This window comes from Pogona vitticeps, chromosome 2 (genome assembly GCF_051106095.1).
Source record: "Pogona vitticeps strain Pit_001003342236 chromosome 2, PviZW2.1, whole genome shotgun sequence".
Taxonomy (NCBI): Eukaryota; Metazoa; Chordata; class Lepidosauria; order Squamata; family Agamidae; genus Pogona; species Pogona vitticeps.
Window position 1 is genome coordinate 4,229,854 of NC_135784.1, and position 24,197 is coordinate 4,254,050.

At 46.5% G+C, this 24,197-nt stretch overlaps 2 protein-coding genes across 2 annotated transcripts in view; one reads left to right on the forward strand and one right to left on the reverse strand.

Annotated features, from left to right (window-relative positions):
• The window catches only part of LOC140703825 (uncharacterized), a 412,915-nt gene that overhangs the window by 184,383 nt on the left and 204,335 nt on the right, over positions 1-24,197 (forward strand). The window lies entirely within an intron of this gene.
• On the reverse strand, positions 10,976-24,118 carry LOC140701298 (uncharacterized). The gene is made up of 2 exons (XM_078387151.1): positions 23,487-24,118; positions 10,976-17,477 (listed from the first exon to the last, which is right to left on the reverse strand). The coding sequence occupies exon 2, from the start codon at positions 17,400-17,402 to the stop codon at positions 15,765-15,767; it is 1,638 nt and encodes a 545-aa protein (XP_078243277.1). The 5' UTR covers positions 17,403-17,477; positions 23,487-24,118; the 3' UTR covers positions 10,976-15,764.

Here is a 24,197-nt window from a genome sequence, read left to right on the forward strand (position 1 = left end):
GCAGCCTGCCAGCCCGCCCACCTGTCTGTCGGCTAAGGAAACTCCTCAGCTGCTTCCTCGGGCTCTTGCTATGCTTGGCGTAAAATCTGATGCGGCCCAGCCTCACCCAGACTCTGCCTCTAGTGGCCCCCAGGTAAATTGAGTTTAAAACCCCTGATGTAATTGAAATTATGTATGAATCAAATATATAATACAAATAACAATATTTTATAATATATAGAACTTCCAAGATGGCGCTGGAGTCGGGCGACTAGCGCTTTCTCTCGCCGACCCAGTTCGCCCTTGGAACTTTTTTCCCTCTTTTCTATTTTCTTTCTTTCTCTTTCTCTCTTCTTTTTTATTTTTTCTTGTCCCCCTCCTCTCCCCCTTTTTGCCTGGGGTCTCTCTTCGGCGTCTCCCGACGCTAAAATCCATCGGGAGAACTGAGGAGCGTGGGGCTGTGCTGCTTGGACCCTCGGATGCGAGGCGGCTGCGGCTCGAGACGCGGAGCGGCTGCGAGCTCGAGGAGAGGAGCTGGGGGAGCCGCAGTAGATCGCAGCCGGTTTGTCGCTGGAGGGTTCGGGAGCTGGGAATCCCTGCTGATTCTGTTTGTGGGGCCGGTCTCGGAGAGTGGCTGGAGCGGACGCAATTCAACAGACCGACGGAGGCCAGTATCGCCCGGGTTTCGCGGGGGTAGCCGCAGGCTGAGGCTTCTGTTTTGTTTCTCTCGGCTCTGGAGGACTGGTGGAGCCTCCTTGCGAGATCTGAAGGCTGGCGGGATCCCGGACGAGTGGAGGAGAAGGGGGATCGGAGCCGGCGGTAGCCAGGAGAATACAACGTCCTGGGAGCCTAGGGAGAACTGGGGTCTTGCTAGGACGCTGAGCCCCTGCGAGCTGGCGCCATGTTGGCGGTTCTCCCTCCTGTATTCAGCTGCCCCGCTTGTTATTTTACATCCAACAAAGGTCCTCATCAAACTGTCCTTCAAGAGCCGGCTTCGGAAGAGACTAAATTTTTATCACCTCGGCTTCTGGTGCTTCAGCCCGAGCCTGGAAATATCATCTACTTGGGCTCAGAAATTCGACCTAAGAACTGTAAATCTCACCCCATGAACAAGAACTATAAATCAGCCCCACCACTGAGACTAACGACAAGACTAAAGGGTGGAAGACTGAAAAATCTGATCATATGGGGGGGATAGTTATCTGAGTCTTTTTATTAATATGTTTGATTGATTTATTTATTTTCTTTATATTTTATTATTTTGATTATTATTTTGATTATTTCTGATTACTTTATTTAATTACTGTTATGTTTGATATTCTTGGTTTAAATGTTCCTTATTGATGTATTTTTACTTGAATTTATGTATTGTATAATTGTATAATCTTTAGTTTATCTGTATTAAGTTATTAATTTTCTCTTTTTTTCTTTTTCTTTCTTCTTTTTTTCTTTCTTCTATCATCATGGAATGGGGGGCCTGCCCACCCAGCGAGGGGCTACAAAACATCTCTGTGACTACGGGTAGAGGGCGATATGGCGTTGACTTCGTCCCAACTCGTGTTAGAAGAACTTTGAACAGATGTTTAAAGGCTGTTCCTTGTTCTGAGACGGAGATCAACCCCCAGTATCGAGGTGGCCAGACCAGCCAGCCCTCTACTCTACGCCTGGTCTTGTTGAATGCCAGGTCTGTATCTAATAAAACCCAATTGATTTACCATCTCATTTTGGAGGAAGATGCAGACCTGGCCTGCATAACCGAAACATGGATTGGCGGAGAGGGGGGTCCCCCTCTAGCTCTCATCTGTCTGCCCGGTTATGCGGTCCAACACCAGGGTAGACTGGAGGGACGGGGGGGAGTAGCCATCATTTATAAGTCCACCTTAGAGGTAGTTAGGCGCTCCTCGGTGGTAAAGCCAGGTCTTGAGGCCCTCCACGTGTGGATTGGGGCTAGGGACGGTATTGGGATCTTGCTGGGTTACCGGGCTCCCCGCGACTCAGCCATTTCCCTACCGGAGCTGGCGGACTTTGTCTCCGTGGCACTGTTGGGTTCCCCGAGGCTACTGGTACTGGGGGACTTCAACGCGCATGCGGGGGCAGGGACTTCCGGTCCAGCTCTTGAGTTCTTGGAAACCATGGCCTTCTTGAACATGTCCCAACATGTCAACGGCCCTACACACGTGGGCGGCCATACATTAGACTTGGTCTTTTCCACCAATGGGAGCGAGAGTGGTCCGATGGTGACTGACCTTGAGTCGGTACCTCTGTCATGGTCGGACCACCACCTAATAAAATGTACCATCAAGATGGCTCTCCCCCCTCGCAGGGAGCAGGGACCTATTATTATGGTCCGCCCTTGAAGGCTACTGGATCCAATTGGATTCCAGGATGCCATGAGAGGGGTTACGGCTGACCTGGCTGGCGCTCCTGTCAAGGCTCTGGTCGATGCCTGGTTCACTGCCGCGACTAGTGCCGTAGACACGATCGAGCCTAAACGCCCTCTCCGCCGCAGAGATCGCCCGGCGCCCTGGTTTACCCAGGATCTCCGGACATCGAATCGGGTCAGGAGACGGCTAGAGCACAAATGGAGAAAGGACCCAACGGTTTTCAATCGTATAGCTGTTAAGGTCGCTACTAACCTTTACCAGGCCAAGGTAAAGGCTGCAAGTCGAACATACCTCGCGAACCGGATAAGCGAGGCATCCAATCAGCAGGCGGAATTATTCCGTATAGTACGTGACCTATCCGGAATTGGCCCGGGTGATAGGCCTCCCCCTAGTTTTACACCGGACCAATTTGCAGCATTTTTTAAATCTAAAGTGGAGGCCATCCGCCGGGACCTTTCCCCCTTTTTGAATACAGTGAGTCGAGCAGAGATGTCCAGCGCCCCGTCTTGCCCGGTTATTTTTGATTCCTTTCGGCCCGCTTCGCCCGATACTGTGGCCAGGACGCTTGATCGCTGTCGTGCCACCACCTCCTCTTTGGACCCTTGTCCGGCCTAGCTAATCAAGGCAGCCAGGCCTTTAACAATGGAATGGGCTACTGTAATAATTAATGTGTCTTTCCTTGAGGGCAGATTTCCTTCTGCCCTCAAGGATACACTCATTAGGCCCATAAGAAAGAAACCTAGTTTGGCGACGGACGAAATTGGCAACTATAGGCCCGTCACCAATGTTTCTTTCTTAAGCAAGGTAGTCGAGAGGGTGGTGGCCGATCAGCTTCAGACACTCCTGGATGAAACTGATGCCCTGGATCCGTTCCAGTCGGGCTTCAGGCCGCGCCATGGAACAGAAACGGCATTGGTCGCCCTGTATGATGATCTATTGAGGGAGGCCGACAGGGGCAAAGTGTCTCTGCTGGTCCTCCTCGATATCTCAGCGGCCTTTGATACCATTGACCATGGTATCCTCCTGGGGAGGCTCGCCGAGTTAGGAATAGGTGGCCGGGCATTTGCTTGGCTCCGTTCCTTCTTGGAGGACCGTCCCCAGAGAGTACAGCTTGGGGAGAGTGTCTCAGCCCCGTGGAGCCTCAATTGTGGGGTCCCACAGGGGTCGATCATTTCCCCAATGCTGTTTAACATCTACATGAGGCCGCTGGGGGGGGCCATCAGGGGGTGTGGGGCTCTGTGCCATCAATATGCTGATGACACGCAGCTCTACATCTCCTTTTCACCAACTACAGGAGATGCCGTTCTGTCCCTTCAGCGCTGCCTGGAGACTGTATGGGAATGGATGCAGGAGAATGGGCTGAGGCTGCACCCGGACAAGACGGAGGTACTGAGGGTGGGCGCTCCCACAGCTGGGGATTTGGGAAACTCCCTCATTTTTTGGGGGGTGACCCTGCCTGCCAGCAATGGGGTTCGCAGCTTGGGGATACATCTGGACCCGGCCCTCACCATGGAATCTCAGGTGGCGTCTGTGGTCCGTACCGCATTTTTCCATCTTAGGCGGATTGCCCAGCTGCGACCCTATCTCGACGTGGGGGCTCTCACTACTTTGGTACACGCGCTTGTAATCTCAAGATTAGACCACTGTAATGCGCTCTACGTGGGGCTTCCTTTGAGGCTGCTGTGGAAACTACAGGTGGTGCAGAATGCTGCGGCCAGATTACTTAGTGGAGTGAGAAGATACCAACATATCTCCCCCACCCTGGCCGCATTGCATTGGCTGCCCATCCGATTCCGCATCGACTTCAAAGTATTGATGCTTACTTATAAAGCCCTAAACGGTTTAGGACCTCAATACCTGGCGGAACGCCTTCTCCCACCAAGATCTACCCGGGTCACTCGTGCGAGCCAGGAGGTGAGGCTGAGGAGCCTGACGCCGAGAGAGGCCTGGAATGAGAAGACCAGAAATCGGGCCTTCTCGGCGGTGGCTCCTCGCCTATAGAACAACTTACCTCCTGAGATCCGCGCCGCTCCCTCGCTGGGCATTTTCAAGAAACAATTAAAAACACTTATGTATAGGCAGGCCTTCCCAACAGCTAACCCCTGACGATCTTTTTCTCTCTATATTATTTTGACCTTTATCTTTATTAATTTATAATGCTTTTAGAATTTATTGTTGTTGATTTGTAAGCCGCCTAGAGTGGTCGAATAAGACCAGATAGGCGGGATAGAAATAAAATAAATAAATAAATAAATAAATAAATAAATAAATAAATAAATAAATAAATAAATAAATAAATAAATAAATAAATAAATAAAAAATAGTAAAGGTATTGCATGTTATGATTTTTCATGAAATGCATGGCAGTGAACTGAATTAAGGGTTAACGACCGCCAGAAAGAAGTTAAGGGGAATAGAAATTGTAGCCATTCCATAGCAGTGATGAAGTTTATCCAGCAATACCAGACTTTTTCATGATTGGCTAATGGGTGATTGAGATGAGGACTAATCAGAAAACATTAATAGAAGATATGAGAGTAAGAAGAGGAGGAAAAACTGAGTTAATTTGAGCAGTTGGTTTGATGATTAGTTAGATATATGGAAAGAAACCTGAAGAGATAGAAGATTTAAATGACTGTAGAACCAAGATGAGTATAATGTATCAGTAACTGAGAGTGTTATGAAGATATTTGAATTCTGATTTCATCATTCACTGAAACACATCTTGTCATATAGGGAGATGTAAATAACGTGGGAGTTGTGCAAGCTGTGGTGAAAGTTGTGCTTGAAGTGAAAGTTGTAACCAGGGTGCAGTTTCATGGACTTCCAACTTCCAACTTGCTGAGATTCGCTCAGTCTCACCAGGTCCTTTGGAGGGAGGAGGGAGGGATCAGCCTGGAGGCTCCTTGGAGGAAGGAAACAAACCATTTCCCTTCCAGGGTGTGCCATTGTGACTCTTCTCTATTGTGCTGTGCTCTCCCTCTCTCTCTCCAAGTGCAGAAAAGGGAAGGGAAAGGCAGCCAACGAAGTAACAAGAGGGAGTGTGAGGGTTCGTTTGTCTTCGCCTCCCCCATTTCTAATAAATCATGAGACGTTTTCAAATCAGCAAACTCAGCTTCATTTATTAATGGAGGGATAGGTACAGAAATGTCCAATAAACTGGGAACAAACTTCTCCTGAAGGAGTAATGTCTCCGACAGGGGCAACCAATCTTCTTTGCCAAAAGGGTTAGATGACTTCGGGGCCCATGGACCAGCCTGAACCCTTTTGGGTTCTTGGGGAACCCCGTCTTTAGGATCGGGTATCAATAGAGGGGTGGTCTCCTCATCCCCGCTCCATCCCCAGAATGGGGATCCTTCACCAAGCTAGGTGTCCCAGGGCCCAGGAAGCACCCCATCTTTCTCATCTCCATATGCCATGCCCTTTTTGCCTCACAGTCCCTCTCCACCGCTTCCTTCTTTTCCCTCAGCTTATGCCACCACTCACGGGTCTCTGTCTCTCCCCAGTACGACGGATGCTGAGGCAGACCCTTCTTCCTTCGACTTTCGGCCTCTTGCTTAGGTACGTGGACCAGTTCCCACTTCCCAGTCCATGGGTCCTGCATCCACACTGATTCCCATCCACCCGGGATGGCGTCCCGAGTACCAACTACCTCCCCAGCTCCCGCCTCCGCTATATCCCTTCCCCCTTCCTCCTTTCCCGCCAAAACTAAAGGTGTCTGGGTTGCCACCGATAACCCTTTCAGTCCCTCTTCCAGGTCGGAGGTGTCCACAGCTTGATGTATCAGCTTGGGAGGGAAGGGACGAGGAGCGGTTTGAGTGCCTACAGTCGCCTTGGGACGGGATGGCACTCCTATCAGTACTTCTTGACCCGAAGTTTGGGTCCTACAGGGAGGGAAAGAAAGATGGTGGGAGGAGAACAAGGGGGGCATCTCGTACACTCAGAGATGGAACTTGTGCCCTTAAGATTAGTGGGGGGGGGGAAGGAAGCCTTTTTCCCTCTAGAAAACCTTTTTCAGGCGAGCAAGTGCAGTGAGCGGAGTGTTAGACCTGGACCTGGGAGGCCCAGATTCAAGTCCCTGCTTCACCATGGAAATGTTGAGTGTGAGTCTATTGACAAAAGCTTCAGGAATTGCTCCCGAGGAAGAAGGGTTCGGCCTAAGCATCCGTGCATTTGCTTTTGATCACAGAATATGTGAGTCAGCCTGGCCATTGTGCTTCTGATTTGGATGTGCCCCCCACTGCTACTGGGGGCTGTGTGTGTTTGTGTGTTTGTGAGTGGTGTTATGTGTGGTGGGTGGGTGTATGTACAGAGAAAGAATCTGGGGAGACATTCCGATGCCAGGATAAGCCCCCTCCCACCCAGCTGACCCCCACCTTCTCCCCCAGCCCACTCTTCCTGCCCTACCCCCTTTAGCAGCCCCCCTTCCTCCTCTTTCTCTTCCTCCCTGCACCTTCCTGGCCCCTTTCGCTTCCCCGTGGACTTGCAGCCTTTTCCAAGATTTGGGAAAGAGGGAAGGGCTGGGATTTTCCCTTGGGGGGGAGGGCCTTGGAAGTTTGGCTGTAAAAGGGAAAAATCGGGGGTGCGGGAAGAGCTACTTTTCGTTCATTGCCTTTCCCCACCCACCAGTACCTGCAGGATACAGGTCAAGTGCGTGGGAGGTGTCTCCTGGCAGGAAAGGTGATTCCCACCCATCCTGGTGCCTTGGGATTTGGAGGAGACATAGGAGGAACTCCCCCCCCCCCGCATCCCATCTGTAGCCTGAACATCCGGGGGGGGAACCTGCCTTACAAAGCCTTTTGCACAGAGAAGCCTCCCCCTGAAATGCATTTAAATCTGCCCCCCCCAATTAACGTGATGCATCGAAGGTTCTGCAGAAAATCACAAGGAGACCAAGTTTTGCTTTGGAGGAGTTCCCCTCCCCCTTCCAGGTTTCCTTTCCCATTTTTTGCAAGAAGAGAAGAGCTCATGGCTGCTGAACTGACGAGACTCTTTCTGCTGTGACCATTAAGGTTTATAGCTTATCGTCGTCGTTTAGTCATTTAGTCGTGTCCGACTCATCGTGACCCCATGGACCAGAGCACGCCAGGCCCTCCTATCTTTTACTGCCTCCCGGAGTTGTGTCAAATTCATGTTGGTTGCTTCGCAGACACTGTCCAGCCATCTCATCCTCGGTTGTCCCTTTCTCCTCTTGCCATCACACTTTCCCAACATCAGGGTCTTTTCCAGGGAGTCTTTTCGTCTCATTAGATGGCCAAAGTACTGGAGCCTCAGCTTCAGGATCTGTCCTTCCAGTGAGCACTCAGGGTTGATTTCCTTTAGAATTGATAGGTTTGTTCTCCTTGCAGTCCAGGGGATTCTCAAGAGTCTTCTCCAGCACCACAATCCAAAGGCACCAATTCTTCGGTGGTCTGCTTTCTTTATGGTCCAGCTCTCACTTCCATACATCACAACAGGAAAAAACCATAGCTTTGACTATTCGGACTTTTGTTGGCAAGGTAATGTCTCTGTTTTTTAAAATGCTGTCAAGATTTGTCATCGCTCTCCTCCCAAGAAGCAGGCGTCTTTTAATTTCGTGGCTGCTGTCTCCATCTGCAGTGATCATGGAGCCCAGGAAAATAAAATCTGTCACTGCCTCCATATCTTCCCCTTCCATTTCCCAAGAGGTGATGGGACCAGTGGCCATGATCTTAGTTTTTTTGATGTTGAGTTTCAGACCGTTTTTTGCACTCTCCTCTTTCACCCTCATTACAAGGTTCTTTAATTCCTCCTCACTTTCTGCCATCAGAGTGGTGTCATCTGCATATCGGAGGTTGTTGATATTTCTTCCGGCAATCTTAATTTCGTTTTGGGATTCCTCCAGTCCAGCCTTCCGCATGATGTATTCTGCATATTTGATTAAGCTGGGGGACAATATACAGCCTTGTCGTACTCCTTTCCCAATTGTGAACCAATCAGTTGTTCCATAGCCAGTTCTAACTGTTGCTTCCTGTCCCACATATAGGTTTCTCAGTAGATAGATAAGGTGGTCAGACACTCCCATTTCTTTAAGAACTTGCCATAGTTTGTTGTGGTCCACAAAGTCAAAGGCTTTTGCATAGTCAATGAAGCAGAAGTAGATATTTTTCTGGAACTCTCTGGCTTTCTAAATAATCCAGTGCAAGTTACCAATTTGGTCTCGAGTGCCTCTGCCTCTTTGGAATCCAGCTTGTACTTCTGGGAGTTCTCGGTCCACATACTGCTGAAGCCTACCTTGGAGGATTTTGAGCATTACCTTGCTAGCGTGTGAGATGAGTGCAGTTGTCCGGTAGTTGGAGCATTCTTTGGCACTGCTTTTCTTTGGGATTGGGATGTAGACTGATCTTTTCCAATCCTCTGGCCACTGTTGGGTTTTCCAAACTTCCTGGCATATTGAATGTAGCACCTTAACAGCATCATCTTTCAAGGTTTTAAATAGTTCAACTGGAATGTCATCACCTCCACTGGCCTTGTTGTTAGCCAGGCTTTCTAAGGCCCACTTGACTTCACTCTCCAGGATGTCTGGCTCAAGGTCAGCAACTACATTGTCTGGGTTGTCCGAGATATCCAGATCTTTCTGATATAATTCCTCTGTGTATTCTTGCCACATCTTCTTGATGTCTTCTGCTTCTGCTAGGTCCCTCCCATTTTTGTCCTTTATCATGTCCATCTTTGCGCGAAATGTTCCTCTAGCTTATAGTTAATGGTCTATGGTTTTAATTACACCTTTAAACTGAGGTTACATAGAGCCAGACCTAGAGATGGAATTGTTCTAGCCAGGTTCATGTTTTTACAGTACCCAACTCCTGCTTCTCTTGTCATGTTTTCAGCCGGCAGATCCTGTGTTTGCGATTCAGAGTGCTGCTGTTTATTATCATACAGAGCGCATTGTTATAGGAGAAGCCCGCTGATTTAAAAAAGGAGTTGCCACAATTGCTACATAATCATCAAGGAACTGCTGCTTATCCAAGTGGTGAGAACAAGTAAAAAAAGGAGGAAAGATATTTTCATGCTGAATTAGGGTGCTTACCAGGAAAACATACAGAGACCATGAGAAGATTTACAGTAGCAGAAAGAGGGGAGGGGGAAATAAAGGCAGGGCAGGGGGCTGGCTGGCTGGCAGGGGCCAGAAGTTGGAAATCGACTCCCCACTCTAACCTTGTGCTTTGTTAGCCTCACCTGGGCACACTCAGAGGGGGAGTGCACACACTGCAGAGGACGATCCTGAAGAGCCATTGGGAACTAAGGAGGCAAGGAGCAGCTCCTTCCTCTCTGGCTGCCCAGCCCCTCTGCGAGTGAGGAAAGGAGGAGAGGGGGGGAAGAAGTTTTGAGTCTCTCTCAAGGGCCCGGGAGGGTTTCCAGAGAGTCCCTGGTAGAGGGTGGGGTTTTAACTTCACTAGGGCTTATTTTCAAGGTAGGGCTTATATTACAAGCATCTTGAAAAATCATACTAGGGCTTATTTTCGGGGTAGGGCTTACTATTGGGGAAATATGGTAGCAGTTCCACTTGAGCAATGGGTTTCCCCTTTGTATGAGATCTTGGATGAGTAGAAAAATGTCTGCTTTTCTTAAAGGTCCTCCTATGTCCCATGCATTTCCATGGCTTCTCCCTGTATGATGTCTTTGATATCTAAGAACTTCGTTAGGATACCTGCCTCCACAGGAATCCTACAGAAATGTACACACCTCCCAAGCAAGGAGGAGATTCTACGATTCATCAATGCTGATATGCCAGAAAAAGGATGATTCCCACAACGAAACCAGGGTGTGAGGGTGCGGTATTCTCAGACATCTGGAGATCTGTGGTTTCCCTCGTGGGTTCAAAAAAAGACAACAGACTCACCGGGGTCCTGCCAAAAGCCGTCTCTGAGGGGCTGGTCCATCTCTCCCTTTCTCTCTTTCTCTTTCTCTCCCCAGTAGGAGGGCTTCTCAGGTCTTACTTCTCCCTCCTCTCCATGAGAGATTATTAATTTTACCCACTGTTTGGTCCAGGGATTCTCCATTCATATCCACTTCCTGCCTTCTTTCCTCCTATCCTCTGCTTCTTTTGCCCTTCTGCCTCTCCAGCTTCCGCTGTCCCCCTTCTTGATTTATCCTCTCGATATATTTCTCCTCCCTCTTCCTGTCTTACTCCTTTTTCTCCTTCACCTACGCTGCTCTTAACGTTCCCTCACCTGGTGGATCCTTCCTTCCCTCTGATGGATCTTCTGCTTCCCTCACTCAAACCTCCACCTAGATCTTTATTTCCCGACTCTCCCATCCCTTCGCTGCTCTGAACCTTTCATTCTTCACCTAGACCTATCTCTATCTTCCTGGTTTTCTCTGTGACCCTCCTCATCTGATATCTCTCATCCCATTCTCCCCATGGAGTTGTCACTTCTCTAATGGGTCGTATGTTCTTTCTCTGGGGCTTTATTCTCTGGGGAACTCCATCCTCTCCTCAGGAAAGGACGGCACTCCAGTCAGGATGAGTTCATCCTGACCTTCTCCCTCACATAGACAATCATTGACAAGGTGTTTGAAGCTCATCTGGGTATCTCATAAGGAGTCTTTTCATTGTTGAAATGATTCCAGGCAATTCCAAAACTTCTTCATTCTGTACAAGTTCTTTTATTTACATCATTTCAAGGTTCCATACTTAAATATGCTAAATCCAAAAAAAGAGAGTCTTACATGTGTGAGGAAAAAAACTGTAGGTTATGCAAAAACGGTAGGCTTATTTAAAATACATCCTTGCACCTTTTTAAAAGGTGCAGATATTTAAACGTAGGTTATGGGCAAATTTTAAGACATGTTTGAATCGAAAATACAGACACATTAAAACGCCAGAGCTCATAACCCATACAGACAGAGATTACATCTTCAGAACACTTCAAAGTTTCTAGGAATACAATGATAAAGAGCAAAAAAACCTTACAATTTTCAATGAAGACATGCAAACATATTTAAACTTTAAAAATAAATATATACAAAGTCAAAAGCATGATTTGGTTCTAAGCAGGTTGTTAACAGAGAACATGTTCTTCTCACCCAGCCGTATGTAAAATCCATTGCTGGCTGTCACTGCCACACGCTTATCTTTCCTCTTTTCGAAGGAATTTCACCCTGCATCAGTTCCATCGTCTGTTGTTGTACTCCATGAAAACAAATCCTGTGTGGTCCTCCCTTTCTAATAACAGTGTTTGTGTGTTTGTTTGTGTGTGATATAACTCTATTTATATCCCTTTGTTCTTCATCTGTCAGCAAAACAATCTCTTCCCGAGGCTTGGGTTTCCCAGCCTCTGAGAAGCTCAGATGTTGAAAATTAAGGATTGGGTAAACTCTAACCCAGTGCAGTCCAGGCCCTGAAGAGATCAGAGCTTGAAAAACTCAAAAGTCTGAACAAAATTTCAGCTCTCTTTGAACAATACCTGCCCTTACAAACCAGGACACTCTCGATACGATAGCACTGAAATGTCTAGTTGTTGATTTTAAAAAATACATTATATATGTTCATTGGTTGCTTCTTCAAAACTCAATTACTAGAACAAATGACACCTTTTCTCTCTTTCCTACTTGCTCATCTTTCATCAGTTAGCATTAAAAATCCATCTTTTTTCATTTTACAGTGATTCTGTAAAAGCTTCCATTGTATAGTATATTATTATTCTCCTTGGTTTAACACAAGTTTCCACACCCCTTTGTTAATTAATGTTATAAATTAAATACAACACAAATGAACTTCAACGTTCACTCATTTTTTTCCTCTTTCCTCTTGGTTTCATATTACGTCAGCATTTTCTTGTCTGTTCTTTCCAGTGGAAACTAGTACAAAACTGTTAACTTATCAGTAGCTTTCATACCAAAACAAGGGGTTGCAATGTAAACTATATACCCAGCTGTGATTTTTCTAAAAGCTTTTACTTTTAATGTACCTCTGAAGCACTTTTTAGAAAGCAGTGTTAAGTTTTAGGTTAAAAAAATTGGCATCCCATAAAGTTAATTCTTTTAAAATAATGCACACAACTAAGGTTATCTCTCCAACTGAAACTCAATCTGCATTCTGTGAATTTCTATAGTTTCTGCCCCAACTGTGTTCTTTGGTGAGTGTGAGGAAATAGAAGGAAACTGGAAGTTGTTGTCATACAAAGATGGAGTCTGTTAGGTTCTGTGTAAGATGAATTGAAAAGCAATGAAATGTTCTCATTAGATTGTTACGCAGAGTTGCTTTGCCTGGCACGAAGATAAGGAAGCAAGATGTTAACATGTAGTGAGAGCAAAGATGATAACTTAGGTTCTAGTAGTTATTTTACTTAGAAATAGTAGACTTATTTTAATCATTGTAACCAATGAATATGTCTAATGCTTACATATTTAAAGCTACAAATGTATTCTAATAAAACTACTTTATTTTCTTAATAAAAATGATATAATTCTTCAACAGAGGACTGGTCTCTTGAACAGCAGGATTAAACCTGAATCCAGTGAGGATTTGAGAAGGTCACTCTTTGCTATGGTAATATTGAGAGGTCCTACATGATCAGGCAGTTGTGCTGTCTAAGGAAGCACTCAGTCAATTGGTTATTGCTTTGAAAGTGAACAAAGGTTTCTTTTATTTATTTGTTTCTTTGTTTGTTTAACTTATATGCCGCCCACACTACCCGAAGGTCTCTGGGCGGCTTGCAACATTTAAAATACAATTTAAAAGCAAAATAAAATGGCAAAATAATTAAAATGCAATTAAAATATATATTCTAAAAATTGGCATGAGACCCACAGCTGATATTATTTCAATTAAAAGCTTTTTGGAACAGGAAGGTTTTGACCTGGCGCTGAAACGTCATCAGCATTGGCGCCAGCCGAATCTCAGTTGGGAGGGCATTCCATAGTCTGGGGTAGAGCTGCTGAAAAGGCCCTTTGTCTACAAGCCCTCCCTCTTATCTCCTTAAGGGACGGCTCTTTCAAAAGGGCCCCCTGGTTAGATCTTAACTGCTGGGTAGGCTCATATGGAAGGAGTCGGTCCTTCAGGTATCCAGGGCCCAAGCCGTTTAGGGCTTTATAGTATGTCAAAACAAGCACTTTGAATTGGGCCCGGGCAGCAACTAGTAGCCAATGCAACTTTAACAGAATCAGCTTGATGTATTCCCTAGCGGCCCTACACTCACCAGCCGTGCAGCTCGACTCTGGACCAGCTGCAATCGCCGGACCATCTTCAAAGGCAGCTCCACGTAGAGTGCATTGCAGTAATCTATGCAAGATGTTACCAGTGCGTGTGTAACTGTCATGAGACTCTCCTCGTCCAGGTAGGGCCATAGCTGGTATAATTTCCATAGCTGAAGGAAGGCGCCTCTGGCCACCAAGTCCACCTGGGCTTCCAGTGTGTTAGACTGGGGTCCAGGAGCACCCCCAAGCTGCAGACCCTGTCCCTTCGAGGGAGTGTAACCCTATTCAGGGCAGAGAAATGGCCCTCCAACCTGTCCAGCAAAGCACCCACTAACAGCACTTCCGTCTTATATGGATTGAGTTTCAATCTCTTAACCCTCATCCAGTCCATTATCAGGTCCAGACATGAGTTCAGCACAGAAACCACCTCACCTGGATTGATGGAAAATGAGAGGCAGAGCTGAGTATCGTCAGCATATTGCTGATTCGTCAGCCCAAACCTCCTGATTACCTCTCCCAGAGGTTTCATGTAGATGTTAAACACCATGGGGGACAGTATTGAGCCTGAGGAACCCCATGACATAAATGCCATGGGGAAGAGCAACTGTCCCCCAGCACCACCCTCTGGACATGGTCAGCCAGGAAGGAGCAGAACCACCGTAAAGCAGTGCCCCCAACTCCCAACCCAGCCAGCCTATCCAGAAGGACACCATGGTCCATGGTGTGGAAAGCCGCTGAGAGGTCCAGGAGTATCAACAGGGTCACACTCCCCTGTCTCTCTCCCTGCAAAGGTCATCGTACAGGGCGACCAAGGAAGTTTCCGTACCAAAACCAGGCCTGAAACCGATTGAAATGGATCCAGAAAATCTGTTTCATCCAGCAGCGCCTGGAGTTGCCCAGCCACAACTCGCTCCAACACTTTGCCCAAATAAGGGAGGTTCGCTAACTGGCTGGTAGTTAACCACCAGCCTTGGGTCCAGATTAGGTTTTTTAAGGAGTGGATGAATTATTGCCTCTTTCAAGGTGGTGGGGACCACTTCCTCTCTCAAAGAGGAGTTCACGGCCTCCTGGACCCAGGTGCGAACCCCCCGGCAGATCTTGCAATTAGCCAGGATGGGCAAGGGTCGAGCGGAGTGGTGGTAGAACAGACAGATCCAAGCACCCGGTCCACATCCTCAGGTCTCAACAATTGAAACTCATCCATTAATACTTGACCTCAGCACGGCACATTGGACACATCTTGTGATACTGCAGTAACGGTGGAGTCCAAATCACTGCGAATCTGAGCGATTTTTCCCTCAAAATGGATGGCAAACTCGTCACAGCAAGCTGATGAGCAGTCCAGGACCTCCACCATATTTCCTGGTGGAAGAAGATCCCAGACCACCCGAAACAGCTCTGCTGGACGACATTCTGAGAAAGCAATACGGCTGGAGAAATATTACCGTTTCGTCAGCCTTATTGCCACGAAACAGAGCCGATTATTTATTTATTTATTTATTTATTTATTTATTTATTTACTTACTTACTTACTTACTTACTTACTTACTTACTTACTTACTTACTTACTTACTTACTTACTTACTTACTTACTTACTTACTTACTTACTTACTTAATTTATATGCTGCCCACTCTACCCAAAGGTCTCTGGGCGGCTTACAACAATTAAAATTCAATACAATAAATTATAAAGGGATTAAAGTACAATTAAAATACGATTAAAATACAATTAAAATTGCCATCATCAAGACCCACAGTTAATGTTATTTCAATTAAAAGCCTTCTGGAACAGGAAGGTTTTGACCTGGCGCCGAAATATCATCAGTGTCGGTGCCAGGCGAGTTTCAGTTGGGAGGGCGTTCCATAGTCTGGGGGCAGCTGCCGAGAAGGCCCTTTGTCTACAAGCCACCCCTCTTACCTCCTTGAGGGATGGCTCTTTCAAAAGGGCCCCCTGGCTAGATCTTAACAGCCGGGTAGGCTCATATGGAAGGAGGCGGTCCTTCAAGTATCCAGGGCCCAAGCCGTTTAGGGCTCTATAAGTTCGGGCCTGTCCATGGGGCTTCTACTACACACTTCTGAGGCCTAAAGGACATACCACTAAGGGTGGTAGTTTTGCACCCACAGTGGTTCCCTGACCCACGATCCTTATCTCTTTAGGTAGAGATCATCGTGACAATGATAACTAAGGATATGGGTCTAAATGAGGCTTTCCACATTCAATGCATTGATACGATTTGATATCAACAAAGATAACTGCTCCCACTGAAGCTTTGTTTATATTCTGTGTATTTAGATGCTTTGTCCCCAGTGTGAATTTTTAGATGGGACTTAAGGCTACTGGTATGACTAAAGCTCTTTCCACATTCCATGCATTTATACGGTTTCTCACCAGTGTGAGTTCTATGATGTAAATTCAGGGCACTGCTGTACCTGAAGCTCTTTCCACATTCCATGCATTTATATGGTTTCTCCCCAGTGTGAGTTCTTTGATGTGTACTCAGGTTATTTCTGCGACTGAAGCTCTTTCCACATTCCATGCATTTATATGGTTTCTCCCCAGTGTGAGTTCTTTGATGTGAACTCAGGGAACTGCTGAGACTGAAGCTCTTTCCACATTCCATGCATTTATACGGTTTCTCACCAGTGTGACTTATTTTATGTCTATTCAGGTCACTGCTCCAACTGAAGATTTTTCCACATTCAACACATTTATATGGTTTGTCTCCAGTGTGGGTTCCTTGATGTAAAATCAGGGCACATCTCTGACTGAAGTTCTTTTCACATTCCATACATTTATATAGTTTCTCCCCAGAGTGAGTTCTTTGATGTGAACTCAGGTGACTGCTCTGTCTGAAACTCTTTCCACATTCCATGCATTTATATGGTTTCTCCCCAGTGTGAGTTCTTTGATGTGAACTCAGGGAACTGCTTTGACTGAAGAGCTTTCCACATTCCATGCATTTATATGGTTTCTCCCTGGTGTGAGTTCGTTGATGTCTACTCAGGGCACTGCTGTGACTGAGGGTCTTTCCACATTCAACACATTTATATGGTTTGTCTCCAGTGTGGGTTCCTTGATGTAAAATTAGGGCACCACTCTGAATGAAGTTCTTTCCACATTCCATGAATTTATGTGATATCTCCCCGGTGTGAGTTCTTTGATGTGAATGAAAGCTACCCTTCTGATAGTTCTTTCCACATTCCATCCATTTATATGGTTTCTCCCCAGTGTGAGTTATTTGATGTCTATTCAGGTCACTGCTCCAACTGAAGCTCTTCCCGCATTGCATGCATTTATATGGTTTCTCCCCAGTGTGAGTTCTTTGATGTGTATTCAGGTGACTGCTGTGACTGAAACTCTTTCCACATTCCATGCATTTATATGGTTTTTCCCCAGTGTGAGTTCTTTGATGTGAACTCAGGTGACTGCTCTGACTGAAGCTCTTCCCACATTCCATACATTTATATGGTTTCTCCCCAGTGTGAGTTCTTTGATGTGAATTCAGGCGACTGTTGTAACTGAAGCTCTTCCCACATTCCATGCATTTATATGGTTTCTCCCCAGTGTGAGTTCTTTGATGTGCACTCAAGTTACTGCTGCGACTGAAGCTCTTTCCACATTCCATGCATTTATATGGTTTTTCCCCAGTGTGAGTTCTTTTATGTCTATTCAGGTCACTGCTCCAACTGAAGTTCTTTCCACATTCCATGCATATATATGGTTTCTCCCCAGTGTGAGTTCTTTGATGTGAACTCAGGTGACTGTGTTGACTGAAGATCTTCTCACATTCCATGAATGTATATGGTTTCTCCCCAGTGTGAGTTCTTTGATGTGAACTCAGGTGACTGTGTTGACTGAAGATCTTCTCACATTCCATGAATGTATATGGTTTCTCCCCAGTGTGAGTTATTTGCTGCAGGTGTTGCTTGGCGATTCTTCTCTTGTTTATCGTCTGGTTGGTTAGAAAAAGAAGAGAAACAACCATTTTACAAAGCTGCATTGATAGGGAGAAAACGCATTCCGTCTCCATCTAAGTCACGGAAGAGGAAGGAAGGTGAGGGAGGAGAAACATGGAGGTTGTTTGTTTGGCCTTGAGGTGGGAGGGGCACTTTACTATGAAACCTTTTGGGGTCATGAAGGAAGAAACATTTCTCCACCCAAAAAAGTACAGTGGTGCCCCGCATAGCGACGTTAATCCATTCCGGATAAATTGTCGCTATCCAGATTCCTTGCTATGCAGGGCAAAAAACCCCATAGGAACGCATTAAAACACATTTAATGCGTTCCTATGGGGGGAAAACTCACTGCTATGTGGAAATCCTCCATCTGGCCGCCATTTTCACCACCCATTAGGTGAGGAAACTGCGTGAAACCGCTGCAGGTGGCCATTTTGTTTACCCGGTGGCCATTTTGGAACCGCCCACCAGCTGTTTTTAAAATATCGCAATGCGAAGATCGGTAAGCGAAATGCTTACCGATCATCGCAATGCGATTTTCACCCATTTAGAACATCGCAATCCGATCGCTTTTCCGATCACAAAATCCGCATCGCTATGTGGATTCGTCATTAAACGGGGCGCTCGCTATGCGGGGCACCACTGTACATCAAACTCAAAGTATATAAAGTTAATTTCCTTTTCAATTTGCATTTGTTAGAGGCAGATTTGCAGGCCTCACTTAATTATTATAGTAGACTTCTATTCTAAAAAATCTATTTTAATGTGATGTCATTATCTCATTAAAATGCCTTTTAATGAAAATTGTAAATTCCGTAGCAATTATACAAGGGGTTCATGACTCAAAAAAGGTTGGGAAACACTGTTCTAGATGCATGTTAAGGAGAGATCACCATGATCAGCAGCAGTTATAATCAGTGGGGAAAGGACAAAATAAACTGGAATAAATTTGAGATAATGTTTTACTAGAATAAGGAGGAAAAATACGATTACTATATAGACTAGGATGAGGAAGAATAAATGTTACTAAAATTAAAAGACTTTACAAAGCAAAATTTTGAAAATTTGAAATTAGAAATGAAAAATGGATGCAGGAGAATGGGCTGAGGCTGAACCCGGACAACATGGAAGTTCTGAGGGTGGGGGCCCCCGTGATCGGTGGCTTGGGAGGCTCTCTCACATTTGGGGAGGTGGTCCTGGCTCCGGCGAGCGGGGTTTGCAGCTTGGGCGTATATCTGGACCCGACGCTCCCCATGGAAACCCAGGTGGCGTCGGTTGCCCGCTCTGCCTTTTTCCATCTCTGGCGGCTCGCCCGGCTGCGGCCCTACCTCGATACGGGGGCGCTCACCACCTTAGTGCACACGCTCGTAATCCCAAGATTAGACCACTGCAACACGCTCTACGTGGGGCTGCCTTTGAGGCTGATACGGAAACTTCAAATGGTGCAGAATGCAGCAGCCAGACTCCTTACTGGAGGGAGAAAACACCATCACATTTCTCCTATACTGGCCAGACTGCACTGGCTGCCCATTCACTTCTGTATCGACTTCAAAGTTTTAATGCTTACTTACAAGGCCCTAAATGGTTTGGGACCTCGATAATTGGCGGAACGCCTGCTCCCATCGAGATCTACCCAGATCACCCGCGCGAGCCAAGAGGCGAGGCTGAGGAGCCTGACGCCGAGGGAGGCCCGGAGGGAAAAACACGAAACCGGGCTTCTCGGCAGTGGCTCCTCGCCTTTGGAACAATCTCCCTCCTGAGATCCGCGTGGCCCCTACACTGGGTACATTTAAAACACAACTAAAAACATGGCTTTTCGTCCAGGTCTTCCCTCCTGCCAGCATTTAATCTAATTTAATCTAAATTAATTTAATTTTCTCTCTCTTATCTGCCTATCTTTTATTACTCTGGTATGTTTTGTTAATAATTGATATTTATAGATTAATGTATATGTGCTGTTGTTAGTCGCCCAGAGTGGTATAAATATACCAGATGGGCGGGATATAAATCAAATGAATGAATAAATAAATAAATAAATTAAAAAAAATAAAAAAAATAACTTAAATGATTATAGGCAGATCAGCCATCACACTTTGCTCGAATTGTCTCGTCTAAAATGAAAACTGTACCGAAGATCATTTTTTTAATTCTCTGTTTTTAATCCTCCCCAATGACTGTCATGAATTTTCCAGAAAATTAGAAAGGATCTTCTCAATGTTTATTAAAGAGAGAACATATATTTGAATTAAAGCATTGGTTAGCAATAAATGAACACCAAGGGGGGGGGGAAGGACAGTGTTGAATAAGGAACAGTTAATGTGGATGAATGTGATGCAGCTCGATTATTGGACTGGAGATCAGGCAAGGCAGGGAATGGACAAAGTCTGCAGAGATTCTCCTTCAGCGGGAGAAGAGAAAGGACAGGTCCATGAACAGGATGGGATGTAGAATTTATAATCACTCTTATGGGTAGAGAATCATGAGGCATTTCTGAAAACAGGATAGGAAGCAGAGATGGCCAGAGAAAGAGGTACTGAGTTAATAGAATACTAGGACTGCAGATCAAGAAGGAACACTCAACCTCTGGCTCCAGAGAGACGTAAACCAAGGCGTGTGAGAGGATAAAATATTTGATAAACCACATCAGCCAGAATAAAGACCAACATCTATACATTGAAATGGAGAATGTATCTGACCCCAGCGAAATTAAATATTATGAATTCTGAATGCTGCACATTCTGTTGCAGATGGGGTCATGTTATCAGTCTTTGCCTCCCACCAACAAGGGCAGGGTGAGAAGACCCAGTGAGTTCAGCTGTGGGGGGGAGGAAGCCAGGGCCCCTGATCCTGCCTCTCGTGTCCTTTGAGGAAGAGGTTTCACAAGCTCGAAACAAAAAGCCAGCATGCAGTCAGGAAGAGAGCAATGGGTTGGGGGCTATGCTGTGTTTTGCACCAAGGGTCCTCTGCACGACTACCTGCCTCTTGGGCAAAAGTGTAATGGGTGTGTCCTCATTGCAAGCAGCTCTCCAGGAGAAAAGAAACAACCCGCCCTTCTTGGGGGACCCCATACCCAGAAGCTTTTACACAAAGGCCTGAAGCGTCTGAGCAAAGAGGGGAGAACTGGAATAGTTGTAAGCTGCCCAGAGACCTTTGGGTAGTGTGGTAGGCATATAAATTAAATAAATAAATAGAACACAGATACAGCGGCAATCATCAAAACCTGTTGGAATTCAAAGAACCAATGGGCTTGTGCCATCCCAGGCCATACAGGAGGGATAAGGAGGGGCATGTGGGAGGAAGGGTGGCCATCTAGGTAAAAGAAAGAGTAGAATCCATCAGAATGGAAATGTATGGCGGCTCTCAGTCCATCATATAATCACTGTGGGTTAAACTGCGAAACCCAAGGAGTGATGTGATGGGGCGGGTGCGCTTGTCCTCCAGATCAAAAACCCTTTGGTTTCTGAAGGGCAGACTACCCACAGATGAGGAAAACTAATTAAAAAGTTGAAAGGGAAGGTTAAAAAAATCTCTCCAGAGTGCATGGTGTCTGTTTAATACAACGGTAATTGAGGCCCAGGGGAACTGTATACCTCAAAGAAAGAGGGGCTCAACTAAGTCCAAGAAGGTGCCTGTGTGGTTAACAAGCAGAGTTGCAGAGTCTTTAAAGGGGAAGGACGGTTCCTTCCATAAATGCAAATCCTTCCCACGTGATGGAAACAAAAAGGAACACAAACTCTGGCAAAAGACATGGAAGAAGATGAGACAGAAGGCCAAGAAAGAATTAATGTAACATTATGGCCAGCAATATAAAGGGGAATAATAAAAGATTCTTTAAATATGTTAAACTTGCCAGAGAAACTGCTGGACCTCTCGTTGGGAAGGGAGGGAAAGGGGGACTTGGAGATGGCACAGAAATTAAATGACTTCTTTGCATCTGTCTTCACGACAGATTACCTTGGGCAGATTCTTCTGCCCGAACGGCCCTTCTTGAAGAAGGTATTCAATGAGATCCAAGTTCTTCTACTTGAGCCACACAGGTCAATAGGAGGGTCTTGCCTGGAGGAAATGGTCTACAGAGACTCAAGTAGGAAGGAGCCTTTTTTCCAGCAGTAGAGCCTTTTTTCCTCTCCAAATGGCCATCAATGTGTAAGCATAGAGTGATTAATTCTTGCAGTGTGTTGGGTCAATCTACACGTGCCAGCTCATCCAGGATCCCATCAGCTAACCCTTCCATATATTGGTCCATAAGAGCTGTCTCATTCCAGAGTCAATCTTGAGCCAAGAGTCTGAACTCAGTAGAATACTGGGAGACTGAAGCCTTTCCCTGTTTCAGGGCCCAAATCTTTCTGTTAGCAGTAGCAGCTTGCAAGAGGTTAGCAAACACGGCTGAGATATGTTCCAGAAAACCCTGGTAATTAGTTAACAGGGATTAAGGAGCAAGGAGTAGAGAAGTAGCCCATTCAGCTGCCTGTCCCTTGAGTAAACTAATTACAAAGCATACCTTGGTTTTGTCTGTGGGAAAGTCTCTGGCGTGCAGCTCAATATACAGCTTACACTGTGCCAAGAAAGCTGAGAACTCCTCCACACTTCCTTCAAATTTCTTGGGAGGAAGCACAGGACACTGCCTGAGAAGCAGTGTTGGCTTTAAATTGTAGCTGTTGCTGTTGAAGCTGTCCCACTGTCTGGGTGAGAAATTGCACTTGAGCAAGCACAGCATTCAGCAGACCTGAGTCTTCACTTGCTTTTCCCTCCATGTTGGGGAAAAGTGTGGGGGTGGAAGCAATCTGTCGTGTTCCCGGGGATTACAAAAGCCAAAGTCCGATAAACCAGTCCAGGGTCAGGAATACCAAGAATGCAAAGCCGATATACATTTACCAAACCAACTCACAGAACGTAGTCCAAGGTCAGAGTCCAGAGTCAAATACGCAACGTAGTCCAGGGTCAGAGTCCAGAGTCAGGAACACGGTTCAAGGAGCGTGGATGCAAGCCAGAGGTTCTGACTTGTTGCTTCCACAGAAATTCTAGCTGGCTAGGAGCTGTTTTTATAGCCTCTTGAGCTGCTGGAAACCTTTCCATCCTGTCAATACTCAGGGCTAGTTGAACGGATATTTCTGTGGACAGCCTTCGAGCGATCCTCTGACCTTTTTGCCATAAGTCTTCCCCAAAGCCTGGCCTGAAGCTTGTCTGCTGGGGAAGGAGAATCTGGAGGCAATTCAGGTGTTTCTGACTGCTCAGCATTCTCCTCAGCCTCAGCTAACCCTTCTGGTTCCAGGTCTTCAGCTGCACTCATGACAGAGAGATTGGAAGTTCCCTCAGTTCAGAAAAAGAAAGTAACTAAAATGTCGGGGTCCGATCTGTGGCAATCCTAGTGCAGAATCGCCTTAAAGCTCCCCAAGCCTGCCTAGAAAAACCCGTCAGGCAAGCAAAGCTGCTCTAAATACAAAAGAGGGTGGGGGCGATTTAAAGAAGTCAGGTTGTCTGCCAAGCCTTTCTCCACCTCATGCTTTCCTTTTTTCAAGCAAGGCAGTCTCTTCCAGAATTTACTTTGCGCGGGGGTGTGTGCCTTTAATTGATTGAAACGTCGCTTCTCTGTTCATTTGTGTTTTTAAAAGCTGAATGGGTTAAATCTGTGATGTGTCTGTGGGTTCTTACACTGGTGCATCTTGGCAGATCTCACAGCTAATAAATCATTGCATTGTTGTAAATGAAAATCGTTTGGTTCCCCTCCATCCTGTAGGATGGGGAGCTCTGCAGTTGGAGCTCCAGATCACTTCTGTACATTGCTATCTCCTGAAGGAAGAAACCCCTGGAAACCATCTGCTTGAAATGAGAACACAGGTGATGGCTTGAGTCCCCCCTATCTCCCTTCTGGTGCTGATAAACTTGCTTCTGGAATGGCTTCTCTCTGTATGTTATTATTGCCCAACACGTAGGCTTTTCTGCAGGCAAATTGGCTTGCCGGCATCCCATTTTCCAGAGCACCCTTGGGTCGCACAATAGCTCACCAGGTTTGTGGGAGGTGAGAGGTTCCGTGGGTCCCTTCTGAATCCCTCCCTGGAGTAGGTTAAGGTGGCTAAAAAGAAGAAGAAAGTTACGAGCCAATATTTCTCCCAACACTATATAAACTTGAGTCATGAGAGAACAATGTTCAGTTCTGCTTCTCTCCTCCTGGAAGCAGCAGCGGCAGTGATGGGGGTGGGGTGGTGGTGGGGAGGAGTTGGGAGGCAGGGCAAGAGCTGGATGCTCCGGCTGCTCTCCCCGGCAGGCTCCAACGAGGCTGGGGTAGGCACTCCTCACCGCCTTCAGCAGGCTGATGCTGCCGCTGGTGTCTCCACCTCCGGAACTGGCACCAGTGGCTGCAATTGAATTGCCCGCGGATGGTGGCGAGGAGTAAAATAAAAAAGGTTTAGTAAAATAAAATTTAAAAGACTCCCAGGCTTCAGCCGCCAATGGTGGCATGCACTCCCTCACCCCTTCAAGCATGCGCCCGCACGCAGGGGTGGGGTGGGCGTCTGGGTAGGTAGGTAGTCCTGCTGCATGCGCAAAGTGGTGAGGGAATGCATGTATGCCTATGGCACACACACTCCCCTATCACTTTGAGCGTGCCTCGGAGAGCGCAAGCACAAGGGCCGCACCACCTCCCTCAGAGGCTCTGCCGGGCCGCACTAATAAAAAGGTTGAGGAATGCTGGTATAGAGCCAGACTTGAACGTGGCA

Coding starts and splice junctions, on each gene's coding strand:
- LOC140701298 (XM_078387151.1), bottom strand. CDS start 17,402: ATGGAATGTGAGAAGATCTTCAGTCAACACAGTCACCTGAGTTCACAT.